The sequence below is a fragment of the Sebastes umbrosus genome, chromosome 1, assembly GCF_015220745.1.
Source record: "Sebastes umbrosus isolate fSebUmb1 chromosome 1, fSebUmb1.pri, whole genome shotgun sequence".
Taxonomy (NCBI): Eukaryota; Metazoa; Chordata; class Actinopteri; order Perciformes; family Sebastidae; genus Sebastes; species Sebastes umbrosus.
The window spans coordinates 6,204,190-6,230,664 of record NC_051269.1 but is presented as its reverse complement, the minus strand read 5'-3'; the positions used below and the strand labels follow the sequence as shown (position 1 = coordinate 6,230,664).

The following is a 26,475-nucleotide window of genomic DNA, read 5'->3' as shown; positions in this document are numbered from 1 at the left end:
TTGTTGCTTACTGTGATGACGCTACCACCTGGTGGTTTCCAGGGCGACCTCACAATATGCGCGTACATGAGCAAGTTGCAGTATTTTTTTCCGTCATGTTACATAGCCTCTAGAATAATATCAATGTTTTAAAAATGGCCATTGTAGAGGTAATCACTCCAGATGTGGCTGCAGCGCTGTGGGGACGCCGCCCTGCCAGTATTCTGACTACTTGACAAAAGTCCATCTAGGGCTCTTAAACAGCTGCATCAGTAAATGAGCGGACATCTTTAACTGTTTAATGAAACTCACCAACAAATAGCGTAATGTGGAATATCTGACGTGGCTGAAGACGTGGAAAATCACAGGTGTAGTCTCCACTGTCGGCCACCTTCGTATTTCTGATGATTATAGAGGCGTTGCCATTCTTCAGTTCATCTTGGAAATGTGAGACTCGACCTTTGAACTGCTCATCTTGACCAGGATTGCCGTTGTTGTGTTGAACGCCGTCTTCATAAAAGAACACATCCTTCTGACCATCTTTCTTCCAGTCAAACAGCTCTGACTGAATGTTCTGCTTGGTGCTGGAGGAACAGGGTAAAACGACATCACTTCCTGCTGCAACCACTTTAACGACAGCTGGAAGACAAAAACATGTATTGATCAGTATGTTTACATGCAGAATGACTGTTCAGACAGACATCTGGAAGTTTGTTGTTACAACAAAATATCAAATTATGATATAACAAGAAAAACAATTTTTGTTGACCTTGTCTTGCACAAACAAAATCCTCCAGAACGCATATTTACACATTTTTTAAATTTATAATATAATATAAAATCTAATATTTTGTATCTTTATTTTTTCAAATTCTTATTTTTCCACACACTGATCTTTAGAGATTTATATTTGAGAAGACACACATATATTTATATAAAATGTTTTTATGGTGTAATAATATAGAATATGTTGTGTTGTGATACTATGAGTGTCAGTCTGTTCAACTCTTCTCAGTGTCCATCACTTCTGTCCTCTTAACTCATCCTCTGAAACACGTCTACTTCACTTCTGTCCTCTAACTTGTCCTCTGAAACATGTCTCCATCACTTCTGTCCTCTAACTCTTCCTCTGAAACATGTCTCCATCACTTCTGTCCTCTAACTCTTCCTCTGAAACATGTCTCCATCACTTCTGTCCTCTAACTCGTCCTCTGAAACACGTCTCCAACCAGTAAATGTGACAGTGAGGATGTGACTGAGGATCATGTAGAGCAGCACATCTGGTATCAGAGTAGAATCACAGCTGTAGATGGTCACAATGATTCATGATGAAGATGCTCCTAAAAGGTGAATTCAGACTGAACACTGACTTCACTTTTGTCTCTATTTAATGTGTGAATTTGACTGTTTGTGTTTATTCAGCACAGAAATACTGAGAACACAGACGTTAGCTGAAGCTGGCTGACGATCAACACACCAACTGTGTGTTTATGGAACAGTTAAAATTAACACATAAACAGTTAATATGAATTGAATAAAAAATATGACAAGGAAGAATCTTACCACCGATATATACATAAGTGTCAAAAGCAATCCTGTGCTTTATTGTCTCCTGTGTGGCTACACAGCTATAGTTGTCGGTCTTGGTCACAGTAACCTGGAGGATGACATCGTAGCGGTCTCCTCTTTTAGACACTTGTGGTTCTTCAGCAGGAAGGATGTTTCCATCACTGTCCTGCCACTCTACTTTAGGTTCTGGAGAAGCACCTCGAACCTGACACTGCAGCCGTGACCAGTCCTTTGTTTGATCAAGTGTCTTGACAGACGGCTCTGGAGCTGCACCTGTAAATACAGAGTAAACAGCCGTGACACATCACTTATTGTGTTCATCTCTATCTTTAGTTGTAAATGAGGATTACAGAGTGAAGAAAAACACGAGGAACAGAAAAAAACAGAAAAGCACAAAATAAGACTTGCACATCCCTGCATTGTTTTATTGGACACATTTAACTTCTAATAAACTATATAACGTTAACTATTTAATCTACAAACACTGTTTCTGACTGATATCATGACAGAGGCACATTTACAATGAAGATGTTTGGACAACTCTTGAATTTTTGTTGTGCTATAACAATTATCTTTGAATGAAATCACATGAAATGTGTTGTCTGATATGCAGACAATATTTTCTGTTACAATAAATTAATATACAAAACTGTGTTATGAAATATAAAAATGGGGTATTTAAGCATGTGCACATCTTGTGTTATCAGTGCTTAATTGTGTCAGTGATGTATTCTATCAATGTCCACTTTATTAGGTACACCTGAACAATCTATATGCAATCCAATAAAACTATAGCCTCTTAAATGATCATAACATTTCTAACACAGCTTCAACACAAACTAAACATTACAACCTTCATGAAGGAGGATGTATTACAGCACTGTTGTATCAGACTGTTTTAGTTTTAGATAGGTGTACCTAATAAACTGGACACTGAGTGTATTTGGTTTGTAATGTGGTTTCTCATTGAGTTGAACAGCTCTACCTGCTGAGGACAAATCAATTTATTAATATCAACATATCATTAAATATAAAGATACACTGACCGATATACTGGATTGACTTTGGTTCAGGTAACTTGAAGTATTTAGGTTTTTAGGTAGTCTGTGTTATAAAACATTAATAACTATTGTATTTAGTGTGTTATAAGTGTCAGTGTGACACACTTTGAAACAGTGATAACAGTTAAAGTTGTTTTAGTGATATCAGACCTGTGGAGATAATTACAGCCTTATACTGTTTGTTTCTGGCTGAACTGACGTCACATACCTGTGAGAGGTAGAGTGACGTCATAATAAGCAGGACTCACCTGTGTTTTCACCTGTTCTGTCTTTTAACGTTATAAAGCGCGGAGGATGCACGCGACCCGAGATGTCCATGTAAACATGAATAACTGAATAAAGTGTGTGTTTCCATGTGACTGTAGAAGTCAGTTCAGACATATTATAGCTCGTTAGAAACCTTAAATGTTGCTTTATCAACGGATTGAAGAATGGAACTGTAGGATTTACGACATAGCAACAGCAGCGTCTTACTTTACGGCAGTAAACCGTTATCATCTTACCTGCTATCCTGCCTAGCAACAGTTAAAATGTATTTAAAGCTCTAAAAACACACATTTAGAGACAAACGGGGGCTCGTTTTAAAGAACAAGAGTCCACTGATTACATGTACCTCGTTAAGTTCAAGCGGAAGTTAAAATAAGGAGAATAAAAGTCGGTTGTGTTCCTCGTTTAGTTTTAGCGCCGCTCGTCAAACTTCCATAGCAACGTGTTTTCTGTCCATTTAAAGTATTGACCAAAGATTTGACCAATGAGCTTCAGTATCTCTGAAATCAGGAAACGCCCCGGAACTAAATCAACCAATCAGCATCTTTCTACGACCTACAGTGACGTCCCTACCGGACTTTAACTCAATCAACCAATCACAGCAGCGCATCTCTACGTGCGCTCCACGTGGGTGTTATTGACAGCTACTGTCATCCAATGGGAAGTCAGCACCGTGAAAACACGGTGAGTTTGTAGCCACTTAAATCACCTGCCTGACCATATATGGAAGTTAATGTAGCTGGACTTCCTGTGGTGCTGGGACAGCCACATAACAGAGAAACTGTATTTATATGTTGATGGAGGCGTGATTCAATGATAATAAACATGTAAATCTGTATTTAAACATTAACAACATCTGTTTATAGTCAGATTTAACACTGAGGGACATTTTGTCAGAATCATAAAGAGACTAATTATCATCATTTGGTCACTTTGGAACAGTTTTAGAGAGCTCTGAAGTCCTCTGCTGAAGATGCTCTGTACTGCACTTTCTAAAATATCTCACACACACTTCTGAAAATCAACATCAAATTTGGTACAGACATTAAAGACAAGTTGAAGGAGAGATCCTGTGAATTTCAGCCTGATGGCCCTTATTATGACTGATTTACTGTATTTAAAAATGAAGTAAAAGAAAGAAAAAACAATAAAGTTTCTATTTTTACCTGTTAAATATTTAACCCATTAAACTCTCTGAGAGCCTGAAGTGAGATCAACACACCTGATGAAACCTGAGGAGTGTTTGCTTTACAGTGATGTAATCTACATGCATCAGCTCCTCGTGGTCCTGCTATTATACAGTTTAAAATGTGTCGGTATTAAGAGACAGAAATGCTCCTAATCTAAATGAGCCTCAAGAGGTTAAGACGGAGCGCTCTGGGTCAGGATCTAAAAATAAAAACAGATCATAATTATTAATGTCAGAGTGATTATGTGTTATTACAACATGATAAACAGAACAGAACCTCAAGCCTCAAGAGGTTAAAGGGACTGTTTGTAACTTTTTACAGGTATAAATCTACCAGGTCGGTGTCCCATGCGCGCTCGCATATGCGCGCTCGCGTGTGTCTACGCTGTTCAGACCGCTCCGCTGCCTGCTTGTCTTCACTCACACAACGCGCGCGTTCTCGCTCCACCTCACGTTCATGCGCGTTCACTCCACACTGCAGAAGAGTTAGTAGCTCTGAGAATATCTAGTGAATGTACAGTGGACGTTTGTGCAGAAATAAATGCTGCAGCTCCTCCAGACCAACAGAGGTTTCCCGTGTCTTGTGAAGCAGCGTTTCTCTTCCTGCTTCAACCCCGTAGGCTGAAGCAGGAAAAGCCAACACTAGGATCAGCATTGATTCATGGAGAGACCTTCGTCTGGTCAGCTAACATTACTGCCAAGCAGCTGAAATATAGAGTGATGTTGTGGTTTTAGCTGACGTGTGTCACCTCACTGTTTTGAGCGATGCTCGTTCATGTCTATTTAGAGCGAGCAAGCGCGAGCAACAGGACGCTGACTTTCGTTGACTTCACGGCCACAGGTGTCGCTGTTAACAAGCATTTCTGAAAGTTACAAATAGTCCCTTTAAGACACGATCTAAAAGGCAAAACAAAACATATATTAGAGTGCTTGTGAAATATTATCAGACAGCTGAAACAGAAATTAGTTTTCCTGTTTATTGAACTAATTTTTTATTCCATCTAAAACTTGCTCACAGATCTGACTGGTTTGAGTCAGTCCTGGATGGATTAAAGTCGGAGTATGCTTGAAACAAGATTTCAGATTTAATTTACTTGAGAATGCTGAAATTTCAGTAAATGAGCAGACATCTTTAACTGTTTTATGAGAGTACTCACCAAAAATAAGCTCAATGTAGAATTTCTGATCTGGTTTAAGACGTGGAAATTCACAGGTGTAGATTCCACTGTCGGTCACCTTTGTATTTGTGATGGTTATGGAGGCGTTGCCGTACTTCAGTTGGTCTGGAAAATGTGAGACTCGACCTTTGAACGTCTCACTCTGACCTGAACGTCCACTGTTGTATTTATCTTCTTTATCATACAGGAACACCTCCTTCTGACCGTCATCCTTCTGAGCAACTTTCTTCCAGTCAAACAGCTCTGACTGAATGTTCTCCTTGGTGCTGAGGGAACAGGGTAAGATGACATCACTTCCTTCTGTTGCAAACACTTTGACGACTTCTTGCCCTGGAAGATAAAAATATGTATTAATCAGTATGTTTACATGCAGAAAAATTAAGTTTAGACGGACATATGGAAGTTTGTTATTAGGTAGGTAGGTGCTTAATTAATCCCTGAAGGGAAATTTCTGAGTTACAGCAGCAAATGATAGATCCAGCACACAACAAGAATAAGAATAGAATAAGAATATATTAGATTAAAAATAGGTATTAGCAATAAATACTCTTAAAAAAGCTGGTTAGCAAGTGCCAGTACTAATGTCCAATTGTGATGCGTGTCTGACTGCAACGGTGAATGGATGAGTAACAGTGTGTTTGTGTGTGTGTGTGTGTGTGTGTGTGTTTGTGTTACGGGGGGTGTTATTCAGTTAGTCCAGAGATGAGTTGTGCAGTTTGATGGCGTTGGGTAGGAAGGACCTTCTGTGCCGCTCCGTGGCACACCGAGGTAGGATAAGCCCTCTTTTAGGTACTGAGCGTGTTACCTGAGTTTTAACTCGTACTGCAACTAGACAAAAAATGTATTGCCAGGGCTAGTAAGAAAGTAAAGGCGCTCCTCACCCAACACCCAGCCATCGTAGATAGCTGGAGTATCCAAACACACAGAAATAACACAAGAATACAGGGGAGCTGCTGCAACAGGCTGCCGCTCTCACAGCGCCATGACACTTCCTCCACATCAAGCATCCAGATCACAAACTACAACATGCCTGTTATTTATCAATGACCTCAGGAAATCCTTCACACTGCCCTCCAGATAGAATATTTACACATATTTACCCTTTGGTTGTTTTTTTTTAAACTTTTTTTAATCTTGAGCTGTGATCCTTTATATTTCTTTTATCGAGTCCTTATTTTTCAAACTAGTCTGAAGCAGCCACACTCATTAATAATTAATTACATTTAACACTTTCTTTTCCCCCCAAGTGATGACAAAGAAGAAGAAGAAGAAGAAGAAGAAGAAGAAAGAAGAAGAAAGTGTTGAGTGATGACTCAGTGTACTGAACTGCTCTCAGATTTCATCATCTACTATACTGCAGAAACATGACATATAAAACCTGTTTGATGCTGCACATGTTCGCTAACAACAGATCAGGAGAACTCCTATTCAAGATTACAGATATGATCCGTCTTCAGTCAGAAACACATCAACACGCTGCTGCATCATATACAACCAACTGAAGAAATGAATGTTTATGTCAGTATTCATGAGGTGATGTGGTAATAATGTCTCTGAATCATCACAATCATATTCTTTGAATTAGAAATATGAGAGGAGTGAAAAAACTTTCTCTGCTTCTTATTTTATTATTTATTTTTGTTATTATTTCTATTTATCATTTGTATTAGTATTATTTATTTTATTTTCATTTATTATTATTATTATTATTATTATTATTAAAAATAATAATAACAATAATAATAATTATTATTATTACTGCTGTTATAATCATTCATTTTACAAGTTAAAATGATTTTATAGACCATGATGCAATGCTGCAGATTAAACTAGATAAAGAGGGGTTAAAATACAACACACACATTAATGCAGCAGTAATATTAATCCAGAAACATCAGATAGATAATAAGAAAACACAGCAGTACTTTATAACTACATTTAGATGATAATATGGACATACTTTTACTTAAAGAAGGTTTTGAATGCAGTACTTTTACTTGTAGTGGAGTACTTTAGTACTTTTACTCAAGTAGGCCTAAAGAAGCTTTTCTCAGAAACACTTTAATGTCTTTATATCCTGCTGGGTGGACTGTGAAGTTCACCAAGGGATCAATAATGTTTGATCTTAATCTATAATATTACATCATCATTTATTAGTTGATTATATTTTGTATTAATAATCAGAGTAACTAATTAACTTTTTCTGATTCTAATTTAATTATGTATTATTATTATTTCCTCCTCAATACAACCTCTCCTAACCCTGAGGCAGAGGACACACGCAGGTTTGATATGTGATCAGAAGTATCAGAGATGTTCTCTCCAGCAGTGATAAAGTGACTCCACATGATGCTACAATAGAAACCAGTAGATGTTCTCACCGTTTACACCAGCAGCCGTTATTCCACACCGAGTCACGAGACACAGACCCACGAGAGCAACGAGCTTCATAGTTCTAGAATCACTGCACGAGAGAACGAACTCTGACTGCGCGAGGACAAACGAGGACAAACAAACCGAAAGTAAAAAGTGGAGCAAACAGGAAACTCTTTCTGCTGCTTTTCTGACAACAGCCGCTGTTTTAGAGTGAAAACGCTGATTCTATTGTAACAGACTGGCTGACATGTGGTGTTCACTGTGATGTTATACTGACACTGTTAAGACTGAGTTATGTTCAGATAAAGTTAAAAAGGTCTGTTATTGGAGTTAGTGAGTTTTCAGTGAAGGTTGTGTTCTTAGAGGCTGTGCAGCCTGTCACTCATATCAGTTACCTATCACAGGGAGTTGTGTGACATAGACACCTGTGATTGGCTGATTTTCAATAACCGGTTATACATGTTCAATTACAAAGAAAGGTGCAAATCTGTAAGAAGATCGACAAGACAAAATAACAGATATCAGGGAACACACAAGTACAAAGCCAGGGAAATATACATGTAGAAAGGGGGGTGGTGGTTGTTGCTGCTAGTACAGGACTGTGTGTGACTACATAGAGGATTAGAAATCCAAAGGGATTTGGGCTGTAGCCCTTTTCATGGATGACAGTGGAAAGTTATTACAGCATGAAGAGTGTTGTGAGAAGTTCTCAATCCAATGTGTTAAGAACTATAATAAAATGATTAACACCATACCAGCTTCCATTAGATCAATGGTGAAAGAAGACAGCTTTTCTTCAAATATGTCCCCTAGTCTAACACAACTCTGTATAGAAGGAATTGATTTGTGTGATTACCAACAAAGTTATTAGGAATATTCTGTTAAAAGAATACTTCCCTAACTCAGTTAGGAGAAATGATGTTTTCAAGGAATTTGAAGCTGAAGAGGTTAAGAGAATACGGAGAAGATATATTTCATCTCCTCTCCCTCCTATAACGTGAAAGAGGTGAACTTCAAAATCCTGAATGAGATTTACCCAACGAACAATTCTTAAGACGGAGGTTTAACTTTGATGTGAATAACTGTGTATTCTGTGAAAGTGAAATTGAATGTTTGGAACATGTGTCTTTTCATTGTGAATCAGTGAAGTTTTTCTGGAATGACCTGCAGAGCTGGTTACTATCAAAGAGCACTGAGCTGTCACCACTGACAGAGAAAACGGTCACATGTGGTATCTTTGCTGGGAATCGGAATTTGGATTTTGTTATCAATATTTTACTGTTATTAAGTACTTTTTTCATACATAAATGCAGATACCTCAAAACTAAACCCGTCTGACTAGTATGAAGAATGAGCTAAAACTGTTCAGTAAATCATTGTTGATTATGACTGACACAAAAGCTGTTCAATTATTCTCTTTATTTGATATGTAAAAATTAATTTGAGATGAGCTCTGTTTCTTTACTTTTATTTGATATATTATTATTATAATTATTGTTATATTATATTATTGTGTGTTAGGAGACAAAGCCTGAATTGGGAAAATTAACGAGTTTATGTTTTACCTTTATATACCTTTTATAACCTGTTTACATCTATGTATATATTTCTAACTTTTCATAACAAAAATACACATTTTACAGTCCTGTTTATATTCAGTTTATTCATTTTGCAATTATTGTACACCTGTCTACCACATATATATTATTTTATTTTATATTTTGTTATATTTTAACATATAACATAAAAATAAAACATAAATTAAAACATATAAAAAAATATAAAATAATTCATATTATAAGATGTATTTTAACTTTTCTCATTTTTATTTGCATGTTTTTGTCTCTTTATACATATTTAATGATCATTGTTGGAGGAGCCTGAGATCCATGAATTTATTTCACAATGATGGTTTCTCTGTAATTGTTGAAACTTGATCTGTCTGAAATACTGAAGCCTGTCTAGTGTGTAGATAATGTTTTCTATAATACCAGTAAACAGTGGGTATAACACTGCAGCTCTTTTTGTTTTAAAACAAATATATTTGACATGTTTTTTATTGTAAATTTCTATTTTATTTTGAAGACTCTTGCCTTGCAGCATTAGTTTCTTTCTCTTTTCTCTTGCTGTGTTTCTTGTGACCGTTACGCACTAAAACACCAGACAACCTGGGTAATAAACCTGATTCAGATTGTTCTGGTTTAGAGGTCAAGGGTCAACCGTGAACCACAAAGAGTCCAGATGGAGATATTATCACTATCTAATAAAGGAATAATATGCTCAATAATAACAATAACAAGAGTTAAACTTTTCTATTGGTGTGATTAACATCCATTCATGAAGCTGTCAGTGTGTTAAACTCTCTCTCTGTTTGTTAGAAGTCTTGTTTTAAACATGCAGTTTATCTGCTGCGTTGTCTAATCCTTGAAAAGTCTTTATTAAAAAACAACTGTTGTTAAATATGAATCATTTTAGAATCATTTTTGTTTCTTTTATCAAAGTTTGAACACAGAAACATCACAAAACAACTACAAAGAGAGACAGAATGACTACAAAGAGACACAGAATGACTACAAAGAGACCAGTTTGACATTTTTCATGTTTTATTCAAACGTTTGGATAGAAATGATGAAGCAGTGCCTGAAATCACCAGATCCGCTGTAAGAGCATCATCAGTGAACAACATAAACACACATGAACAACTCTAATATATCACAGTCAACAACAGGAAACACCCAGAGTCCAGTTTATTAAAACAGCTCCAACACAAACTGAACGTTATAACCTTCATGAAGGAGGATTTACTGCAGGACTGTTGTATCACACTGCATTAGTTTTAGCTGGGTTAACAAATAAAAAGAAGCAGTACATGCTTGTCCCAAATAATGCCAGTATAAAAACAATATCACAATTAAAAATAAGTCACATTATATTTCACTTTAGCTGCAATATATTCTCATTTCTTTCCAGCGTGACAGCAGGCTTTAGTTCAGTGGAGTCTTCTGTTGTTGTTGTTAACGTCCATGTCTAGCTCAGTTAGGACCTTTAACAACTACAAGCAGCAGGATCACATCTGGTAAAAGGACTACATTTATAAAGTACTTTATATGTCCCTCATTCATCCATTCACAGGACACTTGGACATGAGGACAGGAGGATCTACAGTTGAACATCGTCTATTCTTCATTAGCTGCCTGACAGTTTTACAGTTTAAGATTCTGTTAGTAAAGTTTTCACTTCATGGTCAAACTACAAGTTACATTACAGACATCTGAATCTGTTGTGATCTGCAGCGCAGACAGAAATCTTCAGTCAGGAGTCTCCTGGTTGTCTCACTTCATTATAAAGAGGGACAGACTTTTATGGTCCGAGCTCCTCAGCTTTCAGCACTGATCTTAAAATATATATTATGGTTTTAGCGGGACAGCGTCTGCCGCCACAGATTGGCCGTGTGAACGCAATAACTTCAGCAGCGTTTTCATTATTCTTTTCATATTTGGTTGACTGCTCCTGAGTTTCCACATTCTGCCACCAGATGGAGCTTAACGACTGAAGAATCACTATTTTGGATTCTTGAACCGTCTGATGAACCTGAAATCAACTCTAAATGAAAACTCTTTGAGTCGTGGATGTGTTCTGTCTAGAGCTGTCAATCTATTAAAATATTTAATCAACATTAATCACATGATTATCCATAGTTAATCACAATTAATTGCAAATTAATCACGTTTTATCTGTTCAAAATGTACCTTAAAGGGAGATTTGCCAAGTATTTAATACTCTTATCAACATGGGAGTGGATAAATATGCTGCTTTATGCAAATGTATGTAAATATTTATTATTGGAAAGCTTATTATGAATAAACTGACTGTAATGGAGGACTGGTGAATTCTGGGATATACTCCTATAGAGTTTAATCAGGTCCCTTTTTAACTTGGTCAACTTTAATGTGTTACTGTTGTTATTTTATACTTGTTCTATTATCCTGCGTTGAGATCTCATTATTTATCACATTTTCATCAGTTTCTATGGAGCTCCATCGTATTCATCCAGATACTAAAGTACAATAACAAATAAATGACCTGGAATGAAATCAATCTACGTTGACGAGTAAAAATCAGACGCAAAAGATAATATAAAAGTAGCAGTAGCAGCAGTAATGTATAAAAACAATAGAACAAAAGCATCATAGAACAGAGTGCAGGAAGTCGTCGTCTTCAACGACATTAATTAAGTCATTTTTGGAATGGAAGTGGAATTCAGTCTCTATAAACACACTATATATATATATATGTATATATATGTATATATACATATATATATGTATATATACATATATATATATATATTTATCAGAGTTCAACTCAAACTATTTATTTAATTCTCTCTTACCAGAATGATTCATTATTAATCAGTTCAGTCATCATTAAAGGACACTTCCTCTCTTCTGTTGTCTACATGTTGCTGGCTAGTTGTTGTCTGTGGACTTAAGAGGTAGAGAAGCTCCTGAATTGGCATCTGGGGAGTTCCTTCTTTTCTCCTCGTCTGCAGGAAGTGAAAACAACAGTTCAGATGAAGAAGAAGTGACCTGATCCTACGCTGGCTGTAAATACCAACAGACTGCTACATGACTGAGAAGATGAAACTACTGTCAGGACTCTGAACATGAGATACATATAAAGAATCTGTTGTCTGCTCATCATGAATATTGTACTTTTAATCCAGTTTATCTGACAGTGATACAGTAGCTGATAGTTACTTTACAGATTAAGATTTATAATAAAAACATGAGATTATAAAAGCTCTTAAAATGCACCGTTAACCATTAAACCAGTGGTTCTCAGTGTTTTAGACTTGTGATCCGTTAAAAGAATCCAGTTGAGGCTCCTCGTCACGTTTCAGATGTGAAGTTGTTATCAGTTCATCAAAGAGACATTTCACCTCTAAACTTCTCACATCGTCTCGTTTCAATAAATGTTTGAGCCCCAAAACAGTAAAATGATCTAATATTTCACACACAAATGTCCAAATAAATATAAATATAATAATAATAAATAATAAACTTAACTTACTTGGTGTGATACCTCCGTACAAGCAAACCAATAACACATCAGACCAAAAGCACAGCGAGAACAGCAACAGCAACAATCAATCCAGTGGGGGACTCTGAAACAGAAGACTAAACGTTAACATAGTACTCAGACTATAACTGTATATCATATCATAACATATCATATCATATCATATCATATCCAGCAGACTGAACATCAGTCTACACAGAGAGAACAACTAAAGGTGAACCTGCTGCTGAAACCTGAAATCTGAACCTGTTAGCAGATAAAAACATCAGAGAGATGAATCTCACAGCTACAAAGATGTTAGCTGAGATCTGATGGACAGTTTCCTCCTGCTCAGCATCACAGCTCAGAGGAAACTCTTAGAAACATTTTAACTGACACATTCTCATAATTAATCATTATAATTTGTACAAACTCAAACTGTGTTGGTGTTTAAATGTCAGTGAAGAGTTACGTCACATACTGTACATGGTGATGAGATCAGAATCAGGACTCACCTGAGTTTCCCTCTGATCTGTCTCCTAAAAAGAAAAACAAACATGTAAGTTCTTGTGAAATAGCATCGACTTGGCAGAGAGGTAACTGGAAAAAACCTGAACCTGAAAAACCTGAACTTTGTTTGTAATGTAAAAGTGATTGTGACTCTCAGATTTCACAACGTTTCATCTTTAGTTTCCCTCAGACACAGTTTGATGATGTGATCATCAGTTTGTCTGAAGCTTGATGTGATCCTCATGTTGTTGGTTCTGTGATTCATGTGTCACTTGGCTGAATCTCTCTCTCTGTCTCTATCTAACAGCTGAGACTAATGTTTTTATCTGGTCTCTGGTTGCTGTGATTTCAGTCTCTAACATGAAAGCAGAAACAGACTGAAGAGAAAAGAGGCTCAGGATCAGAGCTGACCTTCAGTCTGTCACTGAAGAAATCAACATCTGGATATTAGAGATGTTTTTATGGTGTAATAATATAGAATATGTTGTGTTGTGATACTATGAGTGTCAGTCTGTTCAACTCTTCTCAGTGTCCATCACTTCTGTCCTCTAACTCGTCCTCTGAAACATGTCTCCATCACTTCTGTCCTCTAACTCTTCCTCTGAAACATGTCTCCATCACATCTGTCCTCTAACTCTTCCTCTGAAACATGTCTCCATCACTTCTGTCCTCTAACTCTTCCTCTGAAACATGTCTCCATCACATCTGTCCTCTAACTCGTCCTCTGAAACATGTCTCCATCACTTCTGTCCTCTAACTCTTCCTCTGAAACATGTCTCCATCACTTCTGTCCTCTAACTCGTCCTCTGAAACATGTCTCCATCACTTCTGTCCTCTAACTCTTCCTGTGATACATGTCTCCATCACTTCTGTCCTCTACCTCTTCCTCTGAAACATGTCTCCATCACTTCTGTCCTCTAACTCTTCCTCTGAAACATGTCTCTATCACTTCTGTCCTCTAACTCTTCCTCTAAAACATGTCTCTATCACTTCTGTCCTCTAACTCGTCCTCTGAAACATGTCTCCATCACTTCTGTCCTCTAACTCTTCCTCTGAAACATGTCTCCATCACTTCTGTTTTCTAACTCTTCCTCTGAAACATGTCTCCATCACTTCTGTCTTCTAACTCTTCCTCTGAAACACGTCTCCATCACTTCTGTCCTCTAACTCGTCCTCTGAAACATCTCTCCATCACTTCTGTCCTCTAACTCTTCCTCTGAAACATGTCTCCATCACTTCTGTCCTCTAACTCTTCCTCTGAAACATGTCTCTATCACATCTGTCCTCTAACTCTTCCTCTGAAACATGTCTCCATCACTTCTGTCCTCTAACTCTTCCTCTGAAACATGTCTCCATCACTTCTGTCCTCTAACTCTTCCTCTGAAACACGTCTTCATCACTTCTGTCCTCTAACTCTTCCTCTGAAACATGTGTCCATCACTTCTGTCCTCTAACTCGTCCTCTGAAACATGTCTCCATCACTTCTGTGATCTAACTCGTCTTCTGAAACATGTCTCCATCACTTCTGTCCTCTAGCTAGTCCTCTGAAACATGTCTCCGTCACTTCTGTCCTCTAGCTTGTCCTCTGAAACATGTCTCCATCACTTCTGTCCTCTAACTCTTCCTCTGAAACATGTCTCAATCACTTCTGTCCCCTAACTCTTCCTCTGAAACATGTCTCCATCACTTCTGTCTTCTAACTCTTCCTCTGAAACATGTCTCAATCACTTCTGTCCTCTAACTCTTCCTCTGAAACATGTCTCCATCACTTCTGTCTTCTAACTCTTCCTCTGAAACATGTCTCCATCACTTCTGTCCTCTAACTCGTCCTCTGAAACATGTCTCCATCACTTCTGTCCTCTAACTCTTCCTCTGAAACATGTCTCCATCACTTCTGTCCTCTAACTCTTCCTCTGAAACATGTCTCCATCACTTCTGTCTTCTAACTCTTCCTCTGAAACATGTCTCCATCACTTCTGTCTTCTAACTCTTCCTCTGAAACACGTCTCCATCACTTCTGTCCTCTAACTCGTCCTCTGAAACATCTCTCCATCACTTCTGTCCTCTAACTCTTCCTCTGAAACATGTCTCCATCACTTCTGTCCTCTAACTCTTCCTCTGAAACATGTCTCTATCACATCTGTCCTCTAACTCTTCCTCTGAAACATGTCTCCATCACTTCTGTCCTCTAACTCTTCCTCTGAAACATGTCTCCATCACTTCTGTCCTCTAACTCTTCCTCTGAAACACGTCTTCATCACTTCTGTCCTCTAACTCTTCCTCTGAAACATGTGTCCATCACTTCTGTCCTCTAACTCGTCCTCTGAAACATGTCTCCATCACTTCTGTGATCTAACTCGTCTTCTGAAACATGTCTCCATCACTTCTGTCCTCTAGCTAGTCCTCTGAAACATGTCTCCGTCACTTCTGTCCTCTAACTCTTCCTCTGAAACATGTCTCCATCACTCCTGTCCTCTAAATCTTCCTCTGAAACATGTCTCCATCACTTCTGTCCTCTAACTCTTCCTCTGAAACATGTCTCCATCACTTCTGTCCTCTAACTCTTCCTCTGAAACATGTCTCTATCACTTCTGTCCTCTAACTCTTCCTCTGAAACATGTCTCCATCACTTCTGTCCTCTAACTCTTCCTCTGAAACATGTCTCCATCACTTCTGTCCTCTAACTCTTCCTCTGAAACATGTCTCCATCTCTTCTGTCCTCTAACTCTTCCTCTGAAACATGTCTCCATCATTTCTGTCCTCCAACTCGTCCTCTGAAACATGTCTCCATCACTTCTGTCCTCCAACTCGTCCTCTGAAACATGTCTCCATCACTTCTGTCCTCTAACTCTTCCTCTGAAACATGTCTCCATCACTTCTGTCCTCTAACTCTTCCTCTGAAACATGTCTCCATCACTTCTGTCCTCTAACTCGTCCTCTGAAACACGTCTCCATCACTTCTGTCCTCTAACTCGTCCTCTGAAACATGTCTCCATCACTTCTGTCCTCTAACTCGTCCTCTGAAACATGTCTCAACCAGTACATGTGACAGTGAGGATGTGACTGAGGATCATGTAGAGCAGCACATCTGGTATCAGAGTAGAATCACAGCTGTAGATGGTCTTAATGATTCATGATGAAGATGCTCCTAAAAGATGAATTCAGACTGAACACTGACTTCACTTTTGTCTCTATTTAATGTGTGAATTTGACTGTTTGTGTTTATTCAGCACAGAAATACTGACAACACAGACGTTAGCTGGAGCTGGCTGACGATCAACACACCAACTGTGTGTTTATGGAACAGTTCATCCTCAACTAGAAATGTACCACATCCTCCACTTTTGTCTGTTGTTTCTTCATCTCATTCTTCCTCTAATCTCTGTAGATTCATGAAGACGAGTCTCAGAGTCTCAGTAGGACAGACAAGTCTTCACTCACTTTGAAACGTTTTCAATAGATTCTTCATCACAATTTGCTTTGAGTTCAGTCTGAAGACACATTAACACATAAACAGTTGAAATGAATAGAATATAAAGATATGATAAGGAAGAATCTTACCATGGATATACACATAAGTCTTAGTATAAGTCTGATGGCTGATTGTCTCCTGTGTGGCTACACAGCAATAGTAGTCGGTCTTGTTCACAGTAACCTGGAGGATGACGTCGTAGCGGTCTCCACTTTTAGACACCTGAGGTTTTTCAGCAGGAAGGATGTTTCCAGCACTGTCCTGCCACTCTACTTTAGGTTCTGGAGATGCACCTCGAACTTTACACTGCAGACGTGACCAGTCCTTTGTTTCATCAAGTGACGTGACAGACGGCTCTGGAGCTGCACCTGTGAACACAATAACAACAATAGATTATTGAGGATAATTACAGCATTATAAATATAATCTGTTCTTTTCATCCCTTGTAAATGTGGTTTACAATGTCAGAGAGAAATGGAAAAGCACAACAGTGCATGATATTTCAAACACATTTAACTTTTAAAATCACTGTATTTGTGCTGCACATACAGTATACAGTGAAGAACTACTAAATGTGTTGTGCTACAACAACATAAAAAATGTGTTGCAAAATAGGAAAGATAGAGCCTTCAAAGGTAAGCTATACACATTATACATCAGCTGTGTCATTGGGTCTTAATCGTGTTTGTGAGATATATATTTAATTAATATTTTATTAAAGATTTCAGTGGAGTGCTTTATTTTATTTTTATAATTTTATTTTTGTAAAACATAAATAGAGAATTTAATGTCAATGAGGGTAGACTAAATATTAGAAACACCTCTCAGTATAACACAATAACACCTCTCTAGAACAGCTTCAACAGAAACTGAACATGAAGATTTATATTCCTGGGTTGTTTAATAACACTGCTTAGTTTTAGTTATGTGTATCTAATATATTGGGAATTGAGTGTTGGTGTTTTTTGTGTTTTTCCATTGGGATGGACAACAAAGTGTAACCAAAGCACAATAAAAACTATTTCTAGTCACTGTCGTTGCAAAAATAGTTAACTTTTTTTTAAATAAACCTTTTATATAATACTATTGTATTTCTTTTAATTTCAAAATGCATTGTTGTTCCATCCACAGGCAGTACAAATGGATATACAAGCAATGTGGAAAGAGTGGAAAAAAAGAGATATCATACATCTTCAAAGCCAGGAATAATAATAGTAAAAAAAAGAAAGTCTCTTGTTAAATAAAACTTTTAAATCATTAACATGTATTCACACAGAGATACTTGCGTATAAATGGCGTTTGTCTGTATATAATGTCTATTGAGCATTTCCTGTACTTACTTCTGTACCTTAATATATATTTTTCTTATGTTTATAAATGCACTGTCTACTGTAACTGCTGCACATGTTCATACTGTATCTTAACATAATATATGTTCCCCTTACCATTTATTCTGCATTCTATATTTATTATATATATACTGTTCATGCTGTATATACTCTTTACTACTACACTGCTGGTTGGATGCTAAACTGCATGTGGTTGTCTCAGTACCTGTAACGTTACTCTGTGTAATGACAGTAAAGTTGAATCTAATCTAATGTGAAGAAGAATGATCTCAATCTGTTTCACACAGTGATGAATAAAGTTTTATAAATGATATCAGACCTGTGAAGACTAACGTCACATACCTGTGAGAGGTAGAGTGACGTCATAATAAGCAGGACTCACCTGGGATGTTTTCACCTGTTCTGTCTTTTAACGTTATAAAGCGCGGAGGATGCACGCGACCCGAGATGTCCATGTAAACATGAATAACTGAATAAAGTGTATGTTTCCATGTGACTGTAGAAGTCAGTTCAGACATATTATAGCTCGTTAGAAACCTTAAATGTTGCTTTATCAACGGATTGAAGAATGGAACTGTAGGATTTACGACATAGCAACAGCAGCGTCTTACTTTACGGCAGTAAACCGTTATCATCTTACCTGCTATCCTGCCTAGCAACAGTTAAAATGTATTTAAAGCTCTAAAAACACACATTTACAGACAAACGGGGGCTCGTTTTAAAGAACAAGAGTCCACTGATTACATGTACCTCGTTAAGTTCAAGCGGAAGTTAAAATAAGGAGAATAAAAGTCGATTGTGTTCCTCGTTTAGTTTTAGCGCCGCTCGTCAAACTTCCATAGCAACGTGTTTTCTGTCCATTTAAAGTATTGACCAAAGATTTGACCAATGAGCTTCAGTATCTCTGAAATCAGGAAACGCCCCGGAACTAAATCAACCAATCAGCATCTTTCTACGACCTACAGTGACGTCCCTACAGGACTTTAACTCAATCAACCAATCACAGCAGCGCATCTCTACGTGCGCTCCACGTGGGTGTTATTGACAGCTACTGTCATCCAATGGGAAGTCAGCACCGTGAAAACACGGTGAGTTTGTAGCCACTTAAATCACCTGCCTGACCATATATGGAAGTTAATGTAGCTGGACTTCCTGTGGTGGTGGGACAGCCACATAACAGAGAAACTGTATTTATATGTTGATGGAGGCGTGATTCAATGATAATAAACATGTAAATCTGTATTTAAACATTAACAACATCTGTTTATAGTCAGATTCAACACTGAGGGACATTTTGTCAGAATCATAAAGAGATTAATTATCATCATTTGGTCACTTTGGAACAGTTTTAGAGAGCTCTGAAGTCCTCTGCTGGAGATGCTCTGTACTGCACTTTCTAAAATATCTCACACACACTTCTGCCAATCAACATCAAATTTGGTACAGACATTATAGACAAGTTGAGGGAGAGATCCTGTGAATTTCAGCATGATGGCCCTTATTATGACTGATCTACTGTATTTAAAAGATGAGGTAAAAGGGAACAAAAACAATAAAGTTTCTATTTTTACCTGTTAAATATTTAAGCCATTAAACTCTGTGAGAGCCTGAAGTGAGATCAACACACCTGATGAAACCTGAGGAGTTTTTGCTTTACAGTGATGTAATCTACATGCATCAGCTCCTCGTGGTCCTGCTATTATACAGTTTAAAATGTGTCGGTATTAAGAGACAGAAATGCTCCTAATCTAAATGAGCCTCAAGAGGTTAAGACACGATCTAAAAGGCAAAACAAAACACAAGTTAGAGTGCTTGTGAAATATTATCACACAGCTGAAACAGAAATGAGTTTTCCTGTTTATTGAACAGATTTTTTATTCCATCTAAAACACGCTCACAGATCTGACTGGTTTTAGTCAGTCCTGGATGGATTAAAGTCGGAGTATGCTTATAACAAGATTTCAGATTTCATCAGACTGCTGTAATGTCAGTAAATGAGCGGACATCTTTAACTGTTTTATCAAAGTACTCACCAACAATAAGCTCAAGGCGGAATATCTGATGTGGCTGAAGACGTGGAAAATCACAGGTGTAGTTTCCACTGTCGGTCACCTCTGTTTTTTTGATGGTTATGGAGGCGTTGCCGTACTTCAGTTGGTCTTTAAAATGTGAGACTCGACCTTTGAACGTCTTACTCTGACCTGAACGTCCATTGTTGTAATGAATGCCTGCATCACACATGAACACCTCGCGTTCATCACTCGGACCATCTTTCTTCCAGTCAAACAGCTCTGACGTAATGTTTTGCTTGGTGCTGAGGGAACAGGGTAAGATGACATCACTTCCTTCTTCCACGACTTTTGGCCCTGGAATATAAATATAAGTATTAATCAGTATGTTTACATGCAGAATAATTAAGTTTAGACGTATATATGGAAGTTTGATGTTATCAATAAGAAGAAACTTTTCTTGTTTTTTGACCTCAGGAAATCCTTCACACTGCCCTCCAGATAGAATATTTACACATTTTTACATTTACATTTACAGTTTTTTTTAGTCTTGAGCTGTTATCCTTTATATTTCTTTTATTGAGTCCTTATTTTTCTCACTAGTCTGAAGCAGCCACACCAGTAGAGGCTGGTCTATAGAGGCAAGACGGAGATCAAAATATATAAAAGAGTAATTGGTTGAAATAAACCATTACCAAATCTCAGCATCATTTATCAAATATTTTTTCTCTCTTCTTTGGAAAAAATCCATTATTTAAATCCTGATTATTACACGGCTGTGTTGAATACTGGATTCTGATGTTCAATCATGGTGTTCTGCGGTCTGTAATTTCTGTAAAACAGTCCATTGCTATGTATAACAGACCGTTGCTATGGGCGCAGTTCTGATGTTGGACTCTGGAGGACCGTTTTTGTGTCAAAATATTGATTTCTTCAGTAAGTAGCCGTGTAATAAGCAGTATAATTTACAGCTAGCGGGTCATTGTTGTGAAAGAATCCCCTTCAGGGGGATGAGAGACCCTCAGCATCGCCCTGTCGGGGATTCTTTCAAAACAATGTCTTCTTGTGGAAACACCATCGACTTGGCAGAGAGGTAACACTGGAAAAAAACAGACTGAAGAGAAAAGGAGCTCAGGATCAGAGCTGACCTTCAGTCTGTTACTGAAGAAATCAACATCTGGATATTAAAGATGTTTTTATGGTGTAATAATATAGAATATGTTGTGTTGTGATACTATAAGTGTCAGTCTGTTCAACTCTTCTCAGTGTCCATCACTTCTGTCCTCTAACTCTTCCTCTGAAACATGTCTCCATCACTTCTGTCCTCTAACTCGTCCTCTGAAACATGTCTCCTTCACCTCTGTCCTCTAACTCTTCCTCTGAAACACGTCTTCATCACTTCTGTCCTCTAACTCTTAAATCTGAAACATGTCTCCATCACTCCTGTCCTCTAACTCGTCCTCTGAAACATGTCTCCATCACTTCGGTCCTCTAACTCGTCCTCTGAAACATGCCTCCATCACTTCTGTCCACTAACTCGTCCTCTGAAACATGTCTCCATCACTTCTGTAATCTAACTCTTCCTCTGAAACATGTCTCCATCACTTCTGTCCTCTAACTCATCCTCTGAAACATGTCTCAATCACTTCTGTCCTCTAACTCTTCCTCTGAAACATGTCTCCATCACTTCTGTCCTCTAACTTGTCCTCTGAAACATGTCTCCATCACTTCTGTCCTCTAACTCGTCCTCTGAAACATGTCTCCTTCACCTCTGTCCTCTAACTCTTCCTCTGAAACATGTCTCCATCACTCCTGTCCTCTAACTCGTCCTCTGAAACATGTCTCCATCACTTCGGTCCTCTAACTCTTCCTCTGAAACATGTTTCCATCACTTCTGTCCTCTAACTCGTCCCCTGAAACACATCTTCATCACTTCTGTCCTCTAACTCGTCCTCTGAAACATGTCTCCATCACTTCTGTCCTCCAGCTCTTCCTCTGAAACACGTCTCCATCACTTCTGTCCTCTAACTCGTCCTCTGAAACATGTCTCCATCACTTCGGTACTCTAACTCGTCCTCTGAAACATGTCTCCATCACTTCTGTCCTCTAACTCGTCCTCTGAAACACGTCTCCATCACTTCTGTCCTCTAACTCGTCATCTGAAACACGTCTTCATCACTTCTGTCCTCTAACTCGTCCTCTGAAACATGTCTCCATCACTTCTGTCCTCTAACTCTTCCTCTGAAACATGTCTCCATCACTTCTGTCCTCTAACTCTTCCTCTGAAACACGTCTCCATCACTTCTGTCCTCTAACTCGTCCTCTGAAACACGTCTCCATCACTTCGGTCCTCTAACTCGTCCTCTGAAACATGCCTCCATCACTTCTGTCCACTAACTCGTCCTCTGAAACATGTCTCCATCACTTCTGTCCTCTAACTCTTCCTCTGAAACATGTCTCCATCACTTCTGTCCTCTAACTCGTCCTCTGAAACATGTCTCAATCACTTCTGTCCTCTAACTCTTCCTCTGAAACATGTCTCCATCACTTCTGTCCTCTAACTTGTCCTCTGAAACATGTCTCCATCACTTCTGTCCTCTAACTCGTCCTCTGAAACATATCTCCTTCACCTCTGTCCTCTAACTCTTCCTCTGAAACATGTCTCCATCACTCCTGTCCTCTAACTCGTCCTCTGAAACATGTCTCCATCACTTCGGTCCTCTAACTCGTCCTCTGAAACATGTCTCCTTCACCTCTGTCCTCTAACTCTTCCTCTGAAACATGTCTCCATCACTCCTGTCCTCTAACTCGTCCTCTGAAACATGTCTCCATCACTTCGGTCCTCTAACTCTTCCTCTGAAACATGTTTCCATCACTTCTGTCCTCTAACTCGTCCCCTGAAACACGTCTTCATCACTTCTGTCCTCTAACTCGTCCTCTGAAACATGTCTCCATCACTTCTGTCCTCCAGCTCTTCCTCTGAAACACGTCTCCATCACTTCTGTCCTCTAACTCATCCTCTGAAACATGTCTCCATCACTTCGGTACTCTAACTCGTCCTCTGAAACATGTCTCCATCACTTCTGTCCTCTAACTCGTCCTCTGAAACACGTCTCCATCACTTCTGTCTTCTAACTCGTCATCTGAAACACGTCTTCATCACTTCTGTCCTCTAACTCGTCCTCTGAAACATGTCTCCATCACTTCTGTCCTCTAACTCTTCCTCTGAAACACGTCTCCATCACTTCTGTCCTCTAACTCTTCCTCTGAAACACGTCTCCATCACTTCTGTCCTCTAACTCGTCCTCTGAAACACGTCTCCATCACTTCTGTCCTCTAACTCGTCCTCTGAAACATGTCTCCATCACTTCGGTACTCTAACTCGTCCTCTGAAACATGTCTCCATCACCTCTGTCCTCTAACTCTTCCTATGAAACATGTCTCCATCACTTCTGTCCTCTAACTCGTCCTCTGAAACACGTCTCCATCACTTCTGTCCTCCAGCTCTTCCTCTGAAACACGTTTCCATCACTTCTGTCCTCTAACTCGTCCTCTGAAACATGTCTCCATCACTTCTGTCCTCTAACTCTTCCTCTGAAACATGTCTCCATCACCTCTGTCCTCTAACTCTTCCTATGAAACATGTCTCCATCACTTCTGTCCTCTAACTCGTCCTCTGAAACACGTCTCCATCACTTCTGTCCTCCAGCTCTTCCTCTGAAACACGTTTCCATCACTTCTGTCCTCTAACTCGTCCTCTGAAACATGTCTCCATCACTTCTGTCCTCCAGCTCTTCCTCTGAAACACGTCTCCATCACTTCTGTCCTCTAACTCTTCCTCTGAAACACGTCTCCATCACTTCTGTCCTCTGACTCGTCCTCTGAAACATGTCTCCATCACTTCTGTCCTCTGACTCTTCCTCTGAATCATGTCTCCATCACTTCTGTCCTCTGACTCGTCCTCTGAAACATGTCTCCATCACCTCTGTCCTCTAACTCGTCCTCTGAAACATGTCTCCATCACTTCTGTCCTCTAACTCTTCCTCTGAAACATGTCTCCATCACTTCTGTCCTCTAACTCGTCCTCTGAAACATGTCTCCATCACTTCTGTCCTCTAACTCGTCCTCTGAAACATGTCTCCAACCAGTACATGTGACAGTGAGGATGTGGCTGAGGATCATGTAGAGCAGCACATCTGGTATCAGAGTAGAATCACAGCTGTAGATGGTCTCAATGATTCATGATGAAGATGCTCCTAAAAGGTGAATTCAGACTGAACACTGACTTCACTTTTGTCTCTATTTAATGTGTGAATTTGACTGTTTGTGTTTATTCAGCACAGAAATACTGACAACACAGACGTTAGCTGGAGTTGGCTGACGATCAACACACCAACTGTGTGTTTATGGAACAGTTCATCCTCAACTAGAAATGTACCACATCCTCCACTTCTGTCTGTTGTTTCTTCATCTCATTCTTCCTCTAATCTCTGTAGATTCATGAAGACGAGTCTCAGAGTCTCAGTAGGACAGACAAGTCTTCACTCTCTTAGAAACCTTTTCAATAGATTCTTCATCACAATTTGCTTTGAGTTCAGTCTGAAGACACATTAACACATAAACAGTAAATATGAATTGAATATAAAGATATGATAAGGAAGAATCTTACCACCGATATATACATAAGTCTGATGGCAGATTGTCTCCTGTGTGGCTACACAGCGATAGTAGTCGGTCTTGGTCACAGTAACCTGGAGGATGACGTCGTAGCGGTCTCCACTTTTAGACACCTGAGGTTTCTCAGCAGGAAGGATGTTTCCATCACTGTTCTGCCACTCTACTTTAGGTTCTGGAAAAGCACCGCGAACTTCACACTGTAGCCGCCACCTGTACTTTGTGGTTTTAAGTGACGTGACAGATGGTTTCGGAGCTGCACCTGTGAACACAGTAGAAACAATAGATTATTGAGGATAATTACAGCATTACAAATATAATCTGTTCTTTTCATCCCTTGTAAATGTAGTTTACAATGTCAGAGAGAAATGGAAAAGCACAACAGTGCATGATATTTCAAACACATTTAACTTTTAAAATCACTGTATGAGTGCTGCACATATACAGTGAAGAACTACTGAATTTGTTGTGCTACAACAACATAAAACAATTTGTTGCAAAATATGTAAAATAGAGTCTTCAAAGGTAGGCTAGGCTATACACATTACACATCCATTGTGTCTTTGGGTCCTCAGTGTGTTCATGAGAAATATATTTAATCATGCTGCCCGAATGGAAAATGAATGATAAAATTTGTTGAAGTTCTGCCTTTGCAGCCGAGCAACGTTTATTAAAGATTTTACTGGAATGCTTTATTTTATTTTTCGAATTTTACTTTTTGTAAAACACAAGTAGAGAATTTAATATCAATGATGGTAGACTAAATATTAGAAACACCTCTCAGTATAACACAATAACACCTCTCTAGAACATCTTCAACAGAAACTGAACATGAAGATTTATTCCTGGGTCGTTTCATAACACTGCTTAGTTTTAGTTATGTGTATCTAATATATTGGGAATTGAGTGTTGGTGTTTTTTGTGTTTTTCCATTGGGATGGACAACAAAGTGTAACCAAAGCACAATAAATACAATTTCTATTCACTGTCGTTGTAAAAATAGTTAACTTTTTTTTAAATAAACCTTTTATATAATACTATTGTATTTCTTTTAATTCCAAAATGTATTGTTGTTCCATTCACTGGCAGTACAAACGGATATACAAGCCATGTGGAAAGAGTGGACAAAAAGAGATATCATACATCTTCAAAGCCAGGAATAATAATATTAAAGAAAAAGAAAGTCTCTTGTTAAATAAAACTTTTAAATCATTAACATGTATTCACACAGAGATATTTGCGTATAAATGTGTTCATATCATAACTCCAACTGTTTGTCCTGTATATAATGTCTACTGAGCATTTCCTGTACTTACATCTGTACCTTAATATATATATTTTTCTTATGTTTATAAATGCACTGTCTACTGTAACTGTTGCACATGTTCATTCTGTATCTTAATATATGTTCCCCTTACCATTTATTCTACATTCTATATTTATTATATATATACAGTTCATTCTGTATATACTCTTTACTACTACACTGCTGGTTGGATGCTAAACTGCATGTGGTTGTCTCAGTACCTGTAACGTTACTCTGTGTAATGACAGTAAAGTAGAATCTAATCTAATGTGAAGAAGAATGATCTCAATCTGTTTCACACAGTGATGAATAAAGTTTTATAAATGATATCAGACCTGTGAAGACAAACGTCACATACATGTGAGAGGTAGAGTGACGTCATAATAAGCAGGACTCACCTGGGATGTTTTCACCTGTTCTGTCTTTTAAGTCACAAGCTGAAAGGCAAAACAAAACACATGTTAGAGTGCTTGTG

General features: G+C 38.3%; 1 protein-coding gene and 1 long non-coding RNA gene across 2 annotated transcripts in view; both read right to left on the bottom strand.

The window, feature by feature from the left end:
- Positions 1-26,475, bottom strand: part of LOC119484654 (hemicentin-1-like) — a 199,350-nt gene that overhangs the window by 168,221 nt on the left and 4,654 nt on the right. Inside the window, exons 3-10 of the mRNA XM_037763624.1 lie at positions 26,396-26,437; positions 24,690-24,959; positions 20,045-20,377; positions 19,783-19,790; positions 18,394-18,424; positions 16,752-17,030; positions 5,223-5,573; positions 1,543-1,821 (exon numbers count right to left, since the gene is read on the bottom strand). Coding sequence (XP_037619552.1) covers positions 1,543-1,821; positions 5,223-5,573; positions 16,752-17,030; positions 18,394-18,424; positions 19,783-19,790; positions 20,045-20,377; positions 24,690-24,959; positions 26,396-26,437 — 1,593 coding nt within the window. The remainder of the gene's footprint in view (positions 1-1,542; positions 1,822-5,222; positions 5,574-16,751; positions 17,031-18,393; positions 18,425-19,782; positions 19,791-20,044; positions 20,378-24,689; positions 24,960-26,395; positions 26,438-26,475) is intronic.
- LOC119486175 lies at positions 21,330-21,675 on the bottom strand. The gene is made up of 2 exons (XR_005206476.1): positions 21,462-21,675; positions 21,330-21,378 (listed from the first exon to the last, which is right to left on the bottom strand). It is a non-coding gene; the product is annotated as an uncharacterized LOC119486175 (long non-coding RNA).